Source organism: Neodiprion virginianus, chromosome 3, assembly GCF_021901495.1.
Source record: "Neodiprion virginianus isolate iyNeoVirg1 chromosome 3, iyNeoVirg1.1, whole genome shotgun sequence".
In the NCBI taxonomy this organism is placed as follows: domain Eukaryota; kingdom Metazoa; phylum Arthropoda; class Insecta; order Hymenoptera; family Diprionidae; genus Neodiprion; species Neodiprion virginianus.
In genome coordinates this window covers 20470477-20490924 of record NC_060879.1, presented here as the reverse complement: position 1 = coordinate 20490924, position 20448 = coordinate 20470477, and the positions used below count along the sequence as shown (strand labels likewise).

At 34.5% G+C, this 20448-nt stretch overlaps 2 protein-coding genes across 11 annotated transcripts in view; one reads left to right on the top strand and one right to left on the bottom strand.

Annotated features, from left to right (window-relative positions):
• LOC124301584 (cytosolic purine 5'-nucleotidase) overlaps positions 1-13171 on the bottom strand; it is a 26675-nt gene extending 13504 nt beyond the window's left edge. Inside the window, exons 1-3 of one of the 9 annotated variants that reach the window (XM_046756821.1) lie at positions 12566-12696; positions 10617-10735; positions 5998-6205 (exon numbers count right to left, since the gene is read on the bottom strand). In XM_046756821.1, the coding sequence (XP_046612777.1) occupies positions 5998-6205; positions 10617-10668 (260 nt within the window). In that variant the 5' untranslated portion in view covers positions 10669-10735; positions 12566-12696. Of the gene's footprint in view, positions 1-5997; positions 6206-7461; positions 7764-10616; positions 10736-10952; positions 11173-12565 lie in introns of those variants that run through there. The other 8 variants (XM_046756820.1, XM_046756822.1, XM_046756819.1 and 5 more) reach the window with 8 other exon arrangements.
• Positions 12601-20448, top strand: LOC124301586 (O-phosphoseryl-tRNA(Sec) selenium transferase). 2 transcript variants are annotated; one of them, XM_046756832.1, is made up of 6 exons: positions 12601-12666; positions 13930-14116; positions 14191-14464; positions 14552-14927; positions 15006-15502; positions 15583-20448. In XM_046756832.1, the coding sequence occupies exons 2-6, from the start codon at positions 14003-14005 to the stop codon at positions 15846-15848; spliced, it is 1527 nt and encodes a 508-aa protein (XP_046612788.1). In that variant the 5' UTR covers positions 12601-12666; positions 13930-14002; the 3' UTR covers positions 15849-20448. The 2 variants fall into 2 exon arrangements, with proteins under 2 accessions (XP_046612788.1, XP_046612789.1); XM_046756833.1 differs by having other exon boundaries at positions 12618-12666; positions 13949-14116.

Genomic DNA, 20448 nt, shown 5'->3' with positions numbered 1-20448 from the left:
ACAAGTACAATAAAAAGTTACAGAGATACAATGTTAGGTTGGATAATATTTTACGATTAAAAGTAAAAAGAGGTTTCTTCAAAATACCGAGGAGAAAATACTGCGAAAGTTAGGCGCATGCGCGAACTTTGTCGTATTTTCGTACAGGCTGGCCACCTCAAACTTCAGTTGTCAGACACGGTTTGCGGAGGTTATGGTTATGGTATTTTAGTGCATTGATTTACAATGACAGGGGAAAACTTGGGGAACTTTTATTGCCAAATGACTGATGACCCGTTACCGCGACGAGTTGTTATAATTCCCCCCTTGACGCGGAGGCGTCTCATGACTTTCACGTCACGTTTCGAGTAAGTTGGCTGCCCTGCCTTGCGGACGATCTCGCCGACTAATAGAGTTCAATTATTTTGCGCATGCGCATTCGGTCATCCAGCCTGGTAAGTTTCACCATTTCCTTTCGATACAATGTCAACGCCGAGTGGAATACGCAATTCACAGATACCTTTTTTCTCATCAGTATTCTCAAGAAATGATCGAAGCGGTAAGAAAAAAATCCATTCTTTTTTGTACAGTATAAAATTGGGACACCCTGTAAATCAATCTCTATACGAGCCAGAGATAAAGTGACGCAAGATAGCCGGCGCCTTTAGCATGAAGAGAATTATCGATCTCCTACATGAGTTGGTTCGCTCGTTCGTTCGTTTGCATAGCTATAAACTTGGTTAGTACAAATAGAAATAAAGGTGGCGAGAAAGAAGGGTAGGAAAAATTTTTACAAGGAATTTGAGACATTAAAAAAAACTACGAGGTTGCCTACCTGTAAACCTAATTAATTTCCACATTGCGGAATCGAATGGTTTACGCAATTACATAACATTGCATATAGATATAGATTATAAATATAGTGTGAAATAATTTCCACATAGTTCATTGTTAAAAAAATCAATTTTAACGAAGGAAGAAATCTTCTCAACTCAACCGAGCAATATTTCAGATCACAAAATATTACTCAAAATATGATTTCCGAATTGAATGAATTTAATTAAATCCATTTGTGGGCGTTGTTTTATTTATTTATTTTTTATTTTTTTTGCAAATTATCTCACGAGTGTATGATAAAACCACTATCGGAATGCCTTATATATCTGTGACGGATTTCAGATCATTAAATTCTGCTGTGTTTGATAGGCATGCACTTAAAGTGCAGCGATTTCGGATTCGCGAAACACTTTTGGCATTCCCTCCGATCGATCCGTGCCAAATATCAAATCTCGTTCCTTACATCGCGGTATAATATATACATGTATATATGTACATACGTCATGCAACGTACATGCCTATGTATAAATTACACCTCGTACCTATTTAACCTTGACACGCGTATGCGACACTGACGTGTGCGAATCGTTACACGGTCCTTGATTGGAAATTTCATAACCAAGTATTCTGCGCAGGAATTATGACATAATTGGTAAAAGCTCATACGTGAGAGTTGCAAAAATTTCGCAAATTAACGGCTATTGGATAAATGACAACCACTTGACGATTAGACATAATCGCGATTTAAAAATTGTTTCTCTTTTTCGTTTTCTCCTTCTATTTTATTTTATCATACATTTAACGCAAATTCTGATGTAAAATTGTTATTTGCAAAAAAAAAAAAAAAATTGTATTTCATTTCCTTGTCTCATATGTTTCGTAATTAATTTGGCAGTTAATTTATCGCAGAAGTAAATAATATATTATAAATTGTATATTACATATAATGAAGTGTTCCGGTGTAAAACAGGGAAGAGGAGCCGAAAATTATGAGAACAAGAGAATAAAAATAATATGATGGATATGCGATACGGGTGAAGTTGCCGATAAAGCGATTCGCTAATATTACATCTTGGCAGAGCGGCATTTTGATGTCTGCAAAAACGATTGACACGTGTGTACGATTATGTATGTAACACTTGCGTATACATACACCGCCGACCAAAAGTTTCGGTACACCAAGCGAAATTTTTTACCGTACTAAAAAGCTCGATAGCGGACTCAAAAATAAAGATAATATAATCAAACGTTCCAAGCGGCGTTTCAAAGAAGACAAATTTACCTTCATTTTGCGTTTTTTTGGGAAAATCTCTGCAATTTTATTTTGCCCCCGGTTACGTATTTTTGAACATGGCCGTTTTTCGGCTATTTTTTAGCCGCCGGAAATTAACTCCGAATCTTAGAGAAAAAGTTTTCCTCGAATATACGCGTACGTGTAAATTTCTGAGAAATCGTGACGATGTAATAATAATAGTATATAATGCAACAATCGTTTTGCAATTCGCATACAATTTTTATTCTATCCAAGAAAACTTTTTTTCCTCCATTTCTGACGAAGAAAATTTCAATATCTAATAATAAAAAAATCCAAAGCAATTTTAATTATTATAGAACTAAATATCGACACTGCATTTCTATAACATATATGACAGAAAAAAATTCGAGCAAATTTGACTACATATGAAAAGTTATTGTGAGATAAGAAAACAAATTTGAAAAATGATCTTATGATCGTAAGGAACGTTCGGTACGATTAATCGTTGGTGTTTTTCTGTCCGATGTTTATATTTTTTATTTCTTTTTTCTCACCGATCAAATCTCTACAAATTGTGTGAAAACCGTTAAAACAAATTCACATAATAATACAGTATTTATATAATTTTACACAGAAGCATTTTCGCAAATAACATCGGTAGGGATTTTTCGAACGTTATTTCCACTTTTCCCAGCTATCGATAAATCCAACATGTCGCAAATACCGCTGCAAATATTACGGAAATACTGGATATGTTTTGATTTGTGTGTATTATCAGTATTTATCACTAGGCGGGTGAAAATCCTGTTCTAAAAAAATTTTACCGAGGGTTAGAGCATGCACGCGGAACACATCGTAAAGTACCGGATAAACGATGAAATCGAGCGCCAATCCAATACCAATACGTAACCAACACGTAACCAATATGCGAGCAAAGTTTGGATCGGTGAACTAGTTACAAAAACTGCCGCCAGGTGTCGTGGAAAAAATGTGTAATAATTCAGGCCAGTAGAACCTCCGGAATCTGATGTACCCGAAATTCTCTCCTCAACATATTTCGCGATGTATACACATCCTTATGTATCTGGCGAGAGAGATAGAGAAAGAGAGAGAAAGAGAGAGAGAGAGAGAGAGAGCGAGTCGGCGATCGATAAAGAGACAAAGGACCTCGCAGAGCAGAGAAGATTTCGTCTTAATTACCCTCAACCTATTTTTTAAGTACATTGTGCCCAATGATATTGAAAAGGCATGAAAAACAAAGAGGGCAACAAATACATATTGTACAAACATAATATACAAATTTAGCAATTTATGTTTGGTGTATTTGAAGGGTGAAATTTTTCCACATTTATCTAAACCGTCGACATAATTTTCCAAATTAATCATCTACTTGTCGTTTTAAAACCTGTCAAGTATTTTCTTACTTTACATGCTTAGAAAGTAATTCGTTTTCGATCAGTATTTATTTAAATTTTTACTTTTCCGCATATTTACTATGCATATTACGCCGCAACAATTACGCAACTACTACAGCAATCTCACGTTTCTGCAGTTCTTATTGTGTGTAAATGATATTTTATAAACCACGCAAGAGTCTTTCCCTTTTTTTTCTTACCGTATATACATTGCGATACAAACGTACGTTAAGAAAACCGTTCGTGTGATATTCGCGTTATCTTATCAAGGATATATGTATGGGTATATAAAGCGTAGTTCGCGGAGGGAAGAGGAAAAAAAAATATACAAACAACTCCGAAAATCTGTGACGAACAAACTGTTAGTTATGGCGATGCGTATACGTATGGATGTGTGTAAAGTGTAAATACATGCGTGTAGTTGTTGATTGCCTGTTTAATCGAAAATGTTATTGAGGAAAATCAAATCGATCGTAGATTGTACATTACAATATTGACACTGACGTCTGTAGATTTGTTTGTTACTTTGTGCGTGATTTTTGTGGAAAAATGCAATAAGAGAGAATACTTGCGTTTGAAAATAAAGAAAGATGGGTGACGAATTACCGGAGAGAAAAAAAAAGAACGAGAATTTTGCACGAGGTCGAATGGAGTTAGTTAACATTACGAGGCAGGGATGTGTTTTTGAGGAAAATCGTTACTTCTCAATTATTAGAATATAAACAAATTTAACCATTTCAAATTAATTCTCAAGTTGCAAGATAACGATGTTTTTAAAACGAATTTCGTTACGTTTACGCAATAACATTAACGTCATATAATTTTGACTGCAAAAATAAGTTTCAAATTGATAATGCCGGCATCAATTTTGACTAAACGACGTTCAAAGAAAAAATAAAGTATCATACTCGTCAAAAATTATAATAATTGTACTTACGTACGGTAAAAAACCGAGTAGAATTGAGAAAAATCGCAATAATAATGACCGCTGAATTAAATTGACAAATTTTTACTTCGGGATCCGTCAATTTCTAACAATACTTATCGTACAAGAATATATATCATGCATTCTATACAACTACATTCATTCATTCATTTTAATTTATGTACCTCTTTGAGTCTTTTGTTGTATATTTAGAGAACTTTTAAACATATTTCTTTGCGATTTTTTGTTATTTCCAATAGTATACTAATACCTTTTCAATACTCGAAAGTAATTGTTGTGATATGATATATTTTTTATTATTGTTAGAAACAAGTTGCTTAAAAAAAAAATCGTGAAAATTGAAGTAATAATTCGTTTCCGAGAAAGTCACCCCTCTACACATATTACATGTTTTATATAAATTATAAGTTTTCAGATTTTGAAACTTCAGTATGGCAAATCCAATCAACGATCCCGATAACCCCTGTAGAGTTTTTTGACCCGTCTGGATTAAATTTGAAAGTTTTGTCCACCATATTGGAGCTACCATCTTGAATTTTCAACCCCTAAATAAAGTTTTTCACCCGAATTTAATTAAATCTCAAATTTTTTTCCGCCATATTGAACCCGCCATCTTTACTTTTCGAAATCTGATTTAAGATTCGGGGGCAGTGTCAAAGTTCCGAATTTGAAAAGTTTCGAAGGCGCAGAATTCCGAATTTTTTCGTGACGAAACTTAAAGTAAAGAATCAAAATTTCGAAGAATCATCAAAGTTTAGATTGGTCGGAAAACCGACGGTTCAAATTTCCGAAATGCAAGATTGCGAAAAGTAAAGTTCCGAAAAGCAAAAACTCCAATAGAGCAAAAAACTTGAAACAAAATTTACTGAAAATTTTATGTACTACAAATCTGGTTCACACCATTTTTAATGTTTCATTAACCATTAACTATATATTTAGCAATAACCATGTTAAAGAAAGTTTGACGCGCTATAAATAAAAACCTATGCACTATACAGAAAAAAGTTTTTAATAAAAGTTATAGGAAATTTTATCATACAAAAAATCTGTTGTTACTACATTTTTGTCGGGTGCGGGTAAAAAATCAGCAAAACCAAAAATCAGAATGGTCTGCATGAAAACAGTCTCACGATGGCTCATTTTACTCCTTATTCTTTTCTCACTTTCGGAATTTTGTCTTCTCGGTATTTTGTCATTTCGGAACTTTGCGCGTCGGATTTTCGACCATTCGAAAGTTTGATGTTTCGTCAAAGTTTTGTTTCCTTACTTTAAAATCACCGACCCGAAACATCATTGAATACTAACTTGTTATAAAAGTTGACTTGGCACAATAATTTAATAAGAAAAAATTATACACAGTTCACGATTCACACCCGCTCAATGAACAGGAGATTCATAAATGTATATTATATATCATCAATATAATGTTTAGTCTTCAGAGAAATTGACGTACATAAATTCAATAAACGAGCGAGAGGATGTTTCTTATTTCCATTTCTCATTTTCCTGCCAAACTTGAAGTGAATTGTATTATTATATTTATTTATTTTTTTGTTAAAAATTACCTGTGCGCTATCTCGCGTTTGTCGGTCCTCAAGCGATGCTGATCACCCTCGGTGAAACAATCTAAATCCTGTTCGCTACGGTCGTTTCTAGTCAGGCCGACGTTTGAAGATGGAGATAAATTTAATCCAAGCATAGCTTGATGGAATAAATTTCCCGTGAAAGAACCGGGATTGTCAGGAAAATACGACGTCAAACCAGCGTCTACAACTATCATTATGAAATTTATATAGCATACGATAAAAAAGAAGACATCCGAAATTTATACCAATATTTTTCCACTGGCAATCAATATATATATACTATATATGAGGGATTCTCCGTCAACTCTGCCACTTTTTTTTCAACCATCTCAGATCTGCCCCGTAATTGGTTATATCAAAGTACTACTAAGAGGTACTCTATGTGAATTTTTTCAGATTTTTTCATTCATTATTTGAGAAATTGCCGTTTTTTTTTTCAAATAAATATATCTCGGAAACTTGAAGTAACTGAAACAAAAATGACTGTACATAAAAGTTGTAGTTTTTTGTTAGCTTTCGAGAGGAATTGTGGAAAAAATTTTTACGTTCCGGTAACGCTGATTTTTTACCAAAAAAGGAAGAAATTATTTTCTTTATTCAAAAAAGGACTTTTTTTTCTGAAAAAAATTACTGAGTCTTCCAATATATGTGACAATATCGCCAAAAAAATCGCCAGAGTGGCACGGATCGAGGTTCTAGGGTAAAAAAAAATGAAGCCACACAAATTAATTTTTTTTTTTACCGGAACCTCGACCGAATTTGTGTGGCTTCATTTTTTTTACCCTAGAACCTCGATCCGTGCCACTCTGGCGATTTTTTTGGCGATATTGTCACATATATTGGAAGACTCTGTAATTTTCTTCAGCAAAAAAAAGGGTCCTTTTTTGAATAAAAAAAATAATTTCTTCCTTTTTTGGTAAAAAATCAGCGTTACCGGAACGTAAAATTTTTTTCAACAATTCCTCTCGAAAGCTAACAAAAAACTACAACTTTTATGTACAGTCATTTTTTTTCAGTTACTTCAAGTTTCCGAGATATATTCATTTGAAAAAAAAAACGGCAATTTCTCAAATAATGAATTAAAAAATCTGAAAAAATTGACATAGAGTACCTCTTAGTAGTACTTTGATATAACCAATTATGGGGCAGATCTGAGATGGTCGAAAAAATTTTCAACAGTACATTATGTATTTAGTAATTTAAGTGAAACGATATCTGTCAGCATATTTTTGTAATATTATATGTGTATTGCAGCAACTGCTGCAGCGAGGAGTTTTGAAATAATAAGCAGGCATGTACTTCTCTTGGCAACAGTTATGTATATATACGTAATTCGATACGAGTACACGTCTTTTGTATGTCAATAAAAATGATAAAACGATTATAGATGTATTATCATTATTATTATAATAATCTAATCGTTATTAACGAGCTATTGTTAACCATTGTCTGCTGGAGTAACGACGACGTCAACGTTTTGCCGGATCATTTCTTTTATGCGGTATAACCACTTTTTTTTTTTTTTATCTTCTTATTCTTCGATTACTGTAGTATTTATGTAATTTATAAATTGCTAGAGATGAAGAATAATTATTCTTCACTTTCTTTTCTCTTACGATCCACTCGATGCTTTTGACGTTTTTTTTTTTTTTCTTTCAAATACGTTACTTTCAGGCAAGTATTAAATAACTTCTTCTCTCGAGCGGCCAACGACGGAAACCGTTTGAGTTTAAATCAAGACTGCACTCTCCGTTTAAGCGAAATAACTCTATATACCCTGGCCTTATTGAACGTACAGAAATACAAGATAAGTACAGAGAGATTAGCCAAAGGTCATGTACGCAGATGATAGTCTTACACGTATTTTCTTATGCTGTGTGAAATCCGTGCTACGCTTGATAATATCGGCATCATTCGGTCTAGGGGGTCGAAAACACGCGCATAAGGCATTCCAGATAAAATCGACAAGCCTCTCTCGCTCTATTTTTTTTTTTTTTTTTTATCTCATCTTGTTTTGAAGAGACGAACAAAAATTGTTTACTCACATACAAGTGTAATGGAAAATTATGTAACGATATGACCACTTTCGCAATATCCCAACTAGTAAAGCAAAAACAAAAAGGATAGAAAAACTCTCAAATATGAATTACAGTACGAAGAAATACGTTTTTTTTTTTTTTAAGAAGGGAGGAAAACAATTTACTTCCGTCCAGTTGTCATATTTTTTTTTCACCAATAATTCCACATTATCATTTTCATAAAACGAGAAAATTTTATGCACAGCATTAATTCGCATTGTTGATTTGTTTTTATTTATATACAATTTTCGTACAATGTTATATCACGTTGCAGTAGATCTTTTTGCGCGCAATAAATTCCAAACTCCACATATAAATTCCACTTGTCATGGAATAATTTTACCTAATATCGTAATCTTCAAATCAACAGGTTTTGTGTATATTTTTCAACTAAATCAGTTTAAAAAAATTCACACCAATTTTAGAAATTTGAAAATCTTCAACTGATCAATATAATTATTCATATATATATATACATATGTATATATAGGAAGGTGAAAAATTATGGGTTCAAATTTTAAACCATCGTATGAATACTGAAAGAAAGAATTGTGAAACCAATAACTTGTCTGTCTTTCGGAGCCCAATAAGTCTCTACGACGACAAACAGAAAGTCATTTTTTTCTCTCTGTTCCAGATTACAGCATTATTGAAAGAGATGGATACCGATAAATGTGACAGTGTGTTATAATTAAGTATAGTTTGTACTGGAATCAAAAATGAAAAGAAGCGCTTTTCTTTCTTTACAGTTTAACGACGAGAGTAAAGAAAAAGGATAGTAGTAATTGATCGGTTTAAAGTGCAATTGAGTTTCAACTATTTATATATATTATAATATTAGCCAAGTTTTTCCTGAGTCATGAAGGTTGGCTACGTACGACGAACGAACAAGTCGCCCACAGAGCAGGTCGGAAATAATTTAGCTACCTACTACACCAGACGTCGTACAAAAATAGAATATGAAATCTAAAAATGTACAACATGCCATTTACACATGCCGACGACCTCCGTATGTCGTGGTGATAAATTTCAGATAATCAAATTCCGTATCGTCATCGTCCAGCCATCCGGTATAAAATTTTTGTCAGACGATGATGAATCTGGAAGCCTACTTCTAAATTCATCATATGTCGATTTCGCTTATCGCAGCTTGTCATCTACTCGCATCAAGAATAGACAGCAGCTGATAGTGAAAGATTTTCTGATTACGAATGTAATCTCCAGTATGGTAAGCAAAACCGATTAAATGAGAAAAATGATGAAATAGCTTTTCAAAAATGTGCTAATTTACTTAGTTTTGTATGAGAAATTAGAATCTTGTACAAATATTGCAATGCCAAAATTATATTATCACATTAAATGTGACAAATTGATAACTTGATATGATTTAAAATAAACAGGAAAAAAACACGTCATACACTGCTGGTCAAAAGTTCGGGTACACCAGTCGAAATTTCTCGCCGCACTAGAAGTTAGATAAAGGACTCAAAAATAAAGATAATCAAGTTCCTAAGCGGCGTTTTAAAGAGCACAAATTTACCTTCCTTTTACTTTTTCAGTAAATTCTCTACCATTTTTTTTTTGCTTCGGTACGCATTAGGAAAGAAGGTTTGTAACTTTTTCATTTGTAATTCGAAAAAATTGTCAAAATAATTTTTTTTAATTCTGAAAAAATTCTTGCTACTCCAGTGTGAACCTGTGCAACGTTTCACCTCCTGACATTTACTCTGAGAGCCCATAGTTATTGGAATACGCGTTTTTTTCTAAGACATGTTTGTTTTTAGCTAAAAATGCAAAACTGGGGCGAAAAAAAAATGGTATGAGACTTTATAAAAAACTAAAATGTAGGTTTTGAAATGCTTTTCAAGTTTACCATAGAAACACCTGCGAAAAAAATTTTCCCTAAAACTGTGGGGTTAATTTTCGCGCAGATAAAAAATAGCCGACAAACGGCCATGTTCAAAAGTAGGTACCAGGCAAAAAAAAAAAAAATCGTAGAGCCAGGAGTGTATGTGTAGATGATTAGTGAGTCGACTTAAAATTATTTTCACCCTATCATTTATTAAAAATATGATCACAGTGATTAAAATTATAAAATTTCTGTACGAAAGGAACAAATATTCCTTTCAAAAATTTAAAAAAAAAAATCTCAAAAAATTTCAACTCAGTTTGAACACAAGTACAAATTTCATCACTTTTCATTCATTCCATAGGTATGGCAAATTTTTAAATCGTTATCATTCAGAGATATTATCTCGCGATCTTTATGACTCTGATGATGTGGACAAATTGTTTCCATGATAGAACAGCAAGAATGAAGAAAAAAGATATTTGTTAGAACTTGAATTATAATTAAATGAGTAATTAATATGACGATTGTTAACAAGCATCAACGGTGTGCTACAAGGCTATTCTAATTATGAGAATATGTCAATATCAAATTTCTGGTTGGTTTAAGCTGGTGATTTTCAGTTCACAATCAGAGAATGAATCAAAGTAGGTAAAAAAGATTTTACTCACCGCTGAGTAGCTTGGCGGTACCATTTTTTGCTTGAACTGTTGTCACTGTCATTCTGCGGCGTTGTTGGTGATGACTTTAGGGTTTCCATATTGTTGTAATTATCCATGATAAATTTAGGCTGAAAAATAATGAACTTTACTTTGCGGAAGAAGAAAACAAAAGAGAGCTTAAAATAGAATCAGGTTCGAGACAAAGGATCGTTAGATGATTTAGCAAAGAATTAATCAAGTTCGGTTTAGTTTACACTTCATCGACGGTACGAAATCGACATTCAAAGATCACCGCGGGATTCCCGCTTACAAGAATCACGTTTGCGCTAAATATCAGGCGTGTACCTGGTCTAGAGTGTTGAATGACAGGTTGTCACACCTTTCTTCAAAAATCTGTGAAACACTGCGATACTGGAGTTTCAGGTTATATGTCGTCTGCTCGGTCACGTATTGTCAACAATTATGCACTCTTTTATCGGGTGGTATAAAAAAATAACCTATAAACGTGTAACCTCACACCGTACCACTACTGCATACTCATCATATACTGCAGTACTGCATATACTGGTTCCCGGTGAAACGTAAGTTCGTGGTGAAACCCACTACCACAAACAATGCGAATCAGGTAGATCGACATCTTGGAGTTGGATTTTCACGGGCAGCAAAATGCATTATTTCTTAACCAATAGGAATACCATGTCTATGGGAATGCCAATAAACCAGGGCAGCGCCACCTTGTGTGCGCTGTGTAACATCCGATTGAAGGCTTGTATGTTTTGGCCGTGTTCGAAAATTGACTGACAGTATTGTCAGCAATCTCTTATCTCTTTTGCGCTGCCGAGTTCATGGATAGCTCTGTCTCTGTCCTAGGGAATTTTTAGTACTGGCAGTCAATTTACGAGGCCTTTACCCCATATTTGTCATGGGATGTTACAGCTGAATGCGATGAACTATTTTCTTGGTGTTCCTATTGGCGAAGAACTAGGTAGCAAAATACTGTGGTAGCATTTTCTTGCTTAAATGCGAAACGGTGGAATTGGAACCAATCGCGCCAAGTACCGAATCTAACAAGCGACTGGTACCGCAGATCAGCGGGTGATTTGATTTGTATGTGCGTTAAATTCTCCAATCAACGGCGTTGAATGTCTTCGAATTCTCTTTTTCAGATCTTTATTACTCAGATCAACGTGGAGAATTCATGTATTTATTGGACACCTGTGGGACATATTAACCCTATAACTGTTTATGCTGAATACATTTTTGAGATGTCATACCTGCATATAAACTTTATATATGTATGTTTCGAAACTGTGTAGACGAATTAGTTTGAAAAATAATAGACTGTCAATAAAATGTTGGATTGAAAATTATATCAGGTGTGATTCGGTCTATTATATGATAGATGATTGTTTTAATCGATAAAGAATGACTTGGATCTGATTCTTCAGACCATATTATTACATTACAACATTATCGTTAACTGCAATCTCTAACAAGTATTCCTCAGAAAATCGGTATTTATGATAATCGATCTTCGTATTAGTTATAAACAACACGATTATAAAAGAGTTCTCAGACTGCTTTTCATTCTATAATACAGGATATTAAAAATGCGTTTTAATCGACTTATTTCTTTCCCATTTTCCAATTATACAACCGCAGTGACTCATTGTATGATTGTATATTACACGTTAAAAAATTCATATTTTTTAATTTGAATGTACATGCTGAATGTGGCCGCACATAACAGATCACGTATCTCTAAAATACCTACAGAAATAAATCCTGACATGATAATGGAGTCAGTCTACGATTAATCAGATAAAAAGATACAGTCCGCATAGAGTATACACGTATCACTGCGTGGACGCGAAATAACAATGATACGAGTAAAATTTTTCGTAGAGTAAAATAGAATGGAAAATATAAGGAGAGTTGGATTATAAATTTTCAATCACCTGTCTAACACGCAGCGGAGCTGTCAAAGTAGCAGACGACGACGACTTTGCCCGTAGCGCCGTCCGTTTGTCCGTCTGTATCCCGAGCACGAAAATTTTTGGTAAGACGAAAACTGGCCCGTTTCTGCATGATTTAATCGCATTCATGTCACCGTTGAGTTGGATTGAAACGTAGCTATTTCACTAATCGAGTACTTGGCCACTGAACAATGAGGTTGCATCGCTGGTATTGCGTAAATTTAATCCAATTTAGAGTGACCTCGGCCGTAACATAACCTCAAATATCAACTGCTCGCGCTGAAAGTTCGGCAATCCGCTGCTTCAGGCGCTCGACTTTCGTGCCCCTTACGAACGTTTTTCCGCTTCAATTTATGTTTGTTCAATTTCACTTCCACCTTGCTTGACACCATCAAGTGCCGAGTTACTATTTTACAACTAATTTCTGGGTTAAATTTTCTGTCTACTTTTCAAGTGGCCCAACCCACTTTTACAAGTTTCTCTCACTTTGTATTGTCTACTGCAGAAAAATATTGTAACAATAATACACACTGTTACATGCATGTGCAACATGTTTAGCTGTTTCGTGACTGTTCGTTGCATAATGACAAAAAACAAAACAACAAAACAATACTATCCATATCTATAATTACTTTTCATCGTAAGTTATCCATCATCGTTCACAACTCTCTTGTGTTTATATTTATTTATTCATTATTTTGTTTATCTATTCCGAATTTAATTGATTATTATTAAGTTTAATTTAAAGATTATGTTTAATTTTGATTTGTTATTTTCTTAAGTTATCGATTAGTCGATTTATACTTTTAAACACGATAATACAATTATTGTACAATTACGTATTGTAATCATCATTTTTGTACTATGCAGCTTGTTTATTTTCCATGACAAAACAACTTGTAATCGAAACGAAAATTTATTCAATAAAAACTTCATTTCCTAAGTTATAAATATGTCTATTTTCTCATTTGCACACAAAGCTTGGCAATACCAATCAACGTCGCACACCACCAAAGCATTATTCTTTACTTTTCCTACTGGCAATTAAATTAAAACAGCACACATGTCAATTGCAATGTAATTTAATATTACTTATTATTGGACTGCCTACATCAGTTTGTTGGCGTATTATGTCGTTTTTACATTACTCATTATTTAGAAACACACTGAGACCAGCTACATTTTGAATTACATCGTTTATCACAGATCGATTACTTTGATTCTACGAATAATGGAGAAGCATGATTTCTTCGGTTTTCTGCTCATTCTTTTACTTCCTCTATTTTCCGTTTCATGATTGTTGACTAATGGTCTTGTGATAGAATAAAGAGTTTATTTGAAACTAGTACACAATGCTGTGCTAAGGCATTGGTATACAATATTTCTGTGGATTGACCATCTGGGAACAAAGCAAACGATATGAACAGTCTAGCGTTCAGTTTGGCCGAAACGCTAATTCCATCCACATACGTTCAACAAGGACTGAACGCCAAGAAGACACGAGAAAATCTTATACGACATTTCATAGAACACGTGAGTCTTTGACAAAAAATCTGACACAAATCACAGAATGATCACGACTTGTCAGCCATGTTTCAATATCGCAGCGGAAATGGCCAGAAGAGGGATGGGATGACGCGACAATAGAAGCTTTCTTCTCGGACTTATCCCAAATGGACAGCAATAATTTTCCGTCCAACTGCAGCGTCGGCGAAAGAGAGGCCAGAATAGCATCAAACATCGTTGCTCGCAGGCACTTTCGTATGGGCCATGGGATTGGTAGGTCAGGAGACTTGGAGGAGGTGCAGCCTAAGGCGGCAGGCAGTAGTCTTATGTATAAGTTGACGAATGCATTAGTTCTCGACGTGATACGATACATGGGTATGCAATGTTACCGTTTCTATCTAGTGAATTTTGAAACTCTTGTAAAACTTATCGGATAATATGAAACATTGATTGTTGTTTCAGGGGTAAAGAGCATAGCAGGTTGCTTTGTATCGCCAATGGCGACAGGGATGAGTCTGGTACTCTGTATGTTGACGCTGAAGCAGGACAGACCGCGAGCAAAGTACGTGCTTTGGCCAAGGATTGATCAAAAGTCAAGTTTCAAATCGATCGTCACGGCAGGACTGGAGCCAGTTGTTGTTGAGATGCAAATTGTTGGCGACGAGTTAAAGACCGATTTGCAGAGGCTGGAGGCTCAGATGGCTGCGCTTGGTGAAAGCGTCGCCTGTGTTTTAACTACCACGAGCTGTTTTGCTCCACGGGCCTGTGATTCAATCGATTTGATAGCAGCGCTCTGTACACAATACAACATACCTCATTTAGTGAACAACGCATACGGGTAAGAAACAGCGTACTGATAATTGAATTGCTAAATATTTTCTACGATTTAATATTCATTTTGAAAAAAAAACAACAGATTACAGAGCACAAGATGTATGCATCTTATTCAAGAGGCGTCCAGAAAGGGACGCGTCGACGCGTTTGTTCAAAGCACAGACAAGAACTTTTTGGTGCCAGTTGGGGGAGCGGTGATTGGATCCTTTGATAAGAACCTACTCGATAGAATTTCAAAAATGTATCCGGGCAGAGCGAATGCGAGCTCAACGATGGACGTGCTGATAACTCTCCTGGGACTCGGAATGGCTGGATACAAGCAGTTAATCACGCAACGCAAAGAGACCTACTCGTACTTGAAAGACGAACTCGGAAAGTTAGCCTCCAGACACGGAGAGAGGCTCCTGGATACCAAGGGAAACCCGATATCCATGGGAATGACGCTACAGTCACTGAGCCATCAGCACGACAATAAACAAGTAACGATGTTGGGCTCGATGTTGTTTTTGAGAAATGTTAGCGGTACTAGAGTCATCACGACCACAGATTCAAAGCACATTGTTTCACACAAGTTTGAAGGTAAGAAATTCGCTCCCGAAACTGGTATAAAAAATTTTCAGAATCCAAAGCATACTTCGATCACGTTATATTTTAACCAGGTTGGGGAGCGCACAACAGCAACTATCCGGTGCCCTATTTAACAGCAGCCGCTGCTTTGGGTATGAAAAAATCAGATGTCGACTCGTTTGTTCAACGTCTGGACAAAGCTATGATAAAAGTGAGACGGCGCTCTGCTCCTGCTACACCGACAGCTTCTCTAGCCGGTTCTAGCATCAATGGAGACACCGGAGGCGCCGGGGGACCTGGCGAATCAAGCACAGCTTCGACTAGCCGAGCGAGCAGCAAAGACAGCCTGAGAAAGTGAACCGTGATCAACGCGACCGGTCAGTCCAATCAGCACATTAACATGTAAGTGTTGAACACTTGTGATAAAAAGATGTCACGTGTTTCTAAGATATGACAAACGTTTTTACATCCATCAGTTTCAACAAAGCTGATTAACTCTCTTGTGAATAGACAAAGGTATTGACGATTATTTCGTTAGAAAACACTTTGTTTGACTTTCCATAGATTGGTCAGGTGTCATTGACGATACTTGAGTATTCATCAGTGATATTTTACTAATAGATTATAAATCAGTTACAAATAGAATACTGTGAATATCACGTCAAGCTTGATTGTCTTTTGATGAAAGATTGTCGAATGAGAAACACGGTAAAACAAAGTTATGTTCTGGGTACACGTGACTTCTAAATGCGCTGGTTTGTCTGTCCGTTCGCGTTGAGAAACCGTTTGAATTAAGTCATTGCAAGTTCAGTTTAAGATTTGAAAATTAGTCGTACTGATAAGTGGTCACTTGAACAGCTTATAAACATCGTCCTGTCGCAATTTCCCAAAAGGACGATAATTATTCACATTTGCCGTTCGCATTCGATTTTAACATTTAGCTGATAATTGAATATTTATCACACCGTGACCATTTCTTAGTCGATGAATTTACAAAAGAGTGCTTGCTGGTTGATAAAACCAATCGATAAGAGGCAAATTGATATTCTAGATACGATGTAAAATCAATACATGTCTCCAATGTTCATTTTAAGCATCGTAAATATCTGAGCAATCGTCGCACGTCGCCAGATACTACGTGCTTGGCCTGTCACATTGCAATACCACATGTTAGAACCTAGCTAAGGGTACAGGTTGTTGAAAAATCTTGAAGAAATAAACTGGTTTCATTAGTCAATAATACGTTCCACTTCATTTGCTGAAGAGATGATGTTGATAAAAATTTCTTAGTTCATTCTCGAAATGCGTTTTTTCATCAGAGGTATGATATTTTAATGTTTATGAAATGAAGTTGATGCAAATATCGACGAAGCATCACAGGAAACTATATAAACCATATTCAAATGCAATGACAGTAAAACCATTTTATGTCTTCCACCTAGTTTTTCATGTGATCCTGTATTAAGGCGAAGTGTCAGATGCCGATGAAAACCATTAATTCTATTGACATACATAATAATTTGATCGATTATAATTTCGATTGGAAAGTTCCAAAATTGTTAACGAATCAAAAGATTGTCAGTATAATTTATTACCCTACTATGTCATTATTTTCTCCCGTCGCCCGCAAGTACAACAAACTCTCAATTTTTCAACACATTAACTTAATCAATCAACACAGCTAATCATTTGGATATAAACAGATCTCCAAGTCCCAATTCATCTCAAACCTGAATTAATCTTTCCTTACTTCTACTAATTATTATACAAAGATATACCTATATTAAGTTTCCTACTTTTTACAAAAAAGAGATAATAAAAAAAAAAAAAAAAAAAAAAACAAAGAAAAAGAATGAATTTAACAACTCCGCCTCACAGTGGTGAAGCAGTCGTCACTTTGTAGTAAAGATCTATACAACTGAATAATAAGATAATAATTACCGAAAGATATATTACTAACTGTGAAATTAAGAGGCGTCAGAAAATTTTTTCAAAATTTCAAAGGGGAATTGGAGCTTTCCCTTTGACGCCTCTTAGTTATATGAATTATTTAGAAGAGAATTTAAGTAATTTCGACATGTAGATAATAATTACTATACATTGCACTATGAATACGAACACACAACTACGTCACGTAAGAAATAGTTATTAGGCGTTAGCTTGTAGCACGTTTTTAAATTAACATCTCGGAACACAAAAGTGTTGAGTTTTTTTTTTATCGTAACAATTGTTTTTTTTTGTTTTCATCTTCTAGTCTGTTCTCGATACTTATTGTAAGATCCGCATTATGTAGCATAAGATGGTGAGAGTAATTTTAATATCCTTGCATTCATTTTGGCTTTGTCTTAATATACGACATACATCGTTGTCATTAACAGTACCTTTGACAAAGTTGAAATGAATTAGGAATAGTCCAATAATACGCATCTCATATATTGTAGATTTAGACATAAATATTGTTAGAATGCAGTTTTCCGAGTGCTCGTTTACCGTTATGAAATGATCTCACGACATGTGATTAACAGTTGTGCAATCGAATCTGGATATTGCAATTGAACCGAATATTGAATGGAAAATAGATTGAAAATTATTGTGTCTAAACTACGAGTTACGATATCCACATTCTGAAAATTTTGCAAGGAGTATTCGACAAATTATTCGTATGCCCTAGTTATTGAATTTGTTATTTATAGATAAATTATATTACATATTGTTAGATATCGATGCTGATCATGTTGAAAAATACTCATTAAAGTTACGTTGGCTCCGAATTTTATTAATCAAAGTTGATAAAAAGAAAAAAAAAATAATGAATAAAGCGCCGCTTAGCATACATAATTCAACTGCCTGTAATCAATTATAAATTTTTGTAGTTCATATTGCGATAGTGAAAGTCTGGAGTAATTTTTCTCCGTTCCTACGTAGGTCTTGCAAATGATTGTTTATGCACTGTGCAACATCTTCATATCATCGAGATAACGACCAAAGATTTATAAATGCAAATATTATCAACTTCCATGCATTGCACGTGAAAACCGCGTGAAATTCACTGATTTTTTTAGTTGAAGTGAGTTATAGCACTAATGCTGAAAAAATTAATCAGTTTCACGTGGTTTTCACGTACAACTTACTTGCGCTTGCAAGTCAATAAGATCTACATTTATATATCTTTGATCTTTGTCTCGATATATATAAATATATAATATATATACACATGAGGATGGTCCTTAAATAGGTAATTTTTGAATATCGACCGGTGCGCCCCCGAAATCGGCTCCAAATAATTCAAAAATAATTCCCCAATTTTTTCAGATTTTTATCTCGACTTTAACCCGTGCCCCAAAGAGCTTGGATTTCCACATTAAATATACCGAACGGATTTAGATGAAATTTGGTGTAAGGTGGGTTTTTTGTGTCGCTGATTACGAATCTGATCTCAAAAGTCACTTGATATTGCCATATTGGATCCACTAGTTTGAATATTTTAATTTTGAGTTCAGTTTCATAATCAGAGATTCAATAAACCTGCCTATACCATGGGGGGTTTTATGTTAATCCGTTTGATAAATTTGACTGCCCTTGAAAGGGTTGAATGGAATCCACCCTCTTTGGGGCACGGCTTAGAGTTGAGATAAAAATTTGAAAAAATCGGAAAATTATTTTTAAATTATCTGGAGCCGATTTGGGGGGCGCACCTGTCGAAATTTACAATTGACCTTTTTGAGGACCACCCTAAATTATTATATATATATAATAATGTTATCGATTATTTATTGATATAATGAATATTAGGTATAATCGAAGATTTTATGTAGCTGGTGTCCGAATAACAGAGATTAAAATTACGTACAGATTCAGAATGCAAAAATGAAGAAGCATGTTGAAATGTATGTATAGAACCATACGCAATGTTGATGCAATTTTTTACCTTTCAATAGCATTTTCTTCATTTTATATCCGAATCCATACACAATTTTACACGAAAAAGACACCAGGGACATAATAATTCCTATGTAAATAATATTTTCTTTCACTTTAAATTTTACTCACAAAGAGATAATAATTTTTGAAGACGTTAAATGATTGCTTTGCATATTTCATCATACAACGATATATCAATGGACCTAATTTTTACTATAGAATTTTATTGCTCTCGCGAACGTACAACAAAAAGTTGAGTTCTACTAAACGTTGATATGATTAATATAATTAGTATATTAGCTTGCAGTTAATTTTTATCATTTCTCTTTTCTATGACAAAGCGAAGAAAAAGGAATAACAAATTGCGGCCTTTTTTTGGCATACTGCACTTAACGGATGACAAACTGTTGTTGTTGTTATTATTATTATTATTATTAATAATGTATACTGTGTATTATGTTACCAATTTCAAAAATTTCTTCACGCTATTACACATGCGACGAAATTTAAGCCTTTTGTCTGTATATTTGCCATATTAAATTTGAACGAAGTAATATATTATTCAGTTCGATACGCAGCATGAATTTTCTCCCGGTTAGATATGTGGAATTTGAAAATTTTCCCACTGCTATTGATGAAATATGATATGAAGTGGTGGAATGTTAATTGCAAGCAGTCGGACACACACGCATCATGTAACACTGATGGCGCAATACGCAAGGGAAAACTGATCCTCCGTATGACGGTATTATGTATTTTGCAATATATTGTACATACATACGGTATTATATATACATTGTTTCAACGATCTTTTTAAACATTTAAAGTTAAGAGAGTATAATATAGCGTAATAAGATACGTCTCTTACGCATAAGGCACGGAGCACACACATTTACGACATCATTATACCAACAGGCGTGTAAATTTATATAATAATAATACCAATTAAACAAAATGTTACTACGTGGAAAAAAAAATTTAATTCGTATTGAAGAAAAGGAGGAGGTAGGAAAGGAAGGAATAAGAAATCAACAATC

Bases quoted from the DNA above. Each gene is read 5' to 3' on its own strand.
- LOC124301586 (XM_046756832.1), top strand. From the start codon at position 14,003: ATGAACAGTCTAGCGTTCAGTTTGGCCGAAACGCTAATTCCATCCACA. The intron at 14,117-14,190 runs GTGAGTCTTTGA...TCAATATCGCAG, and splicing joins TACGACATTTCATAGAACAC to CGGAAATGGCCAGAAGAGGG. The intron at 14,465-14,551 runs GTATGCAATGTT...TTGTTGTTTCAG, and splicing joins CGACGTGATACGATACATGG to GGGTAAAGAGCATAGCAGGT.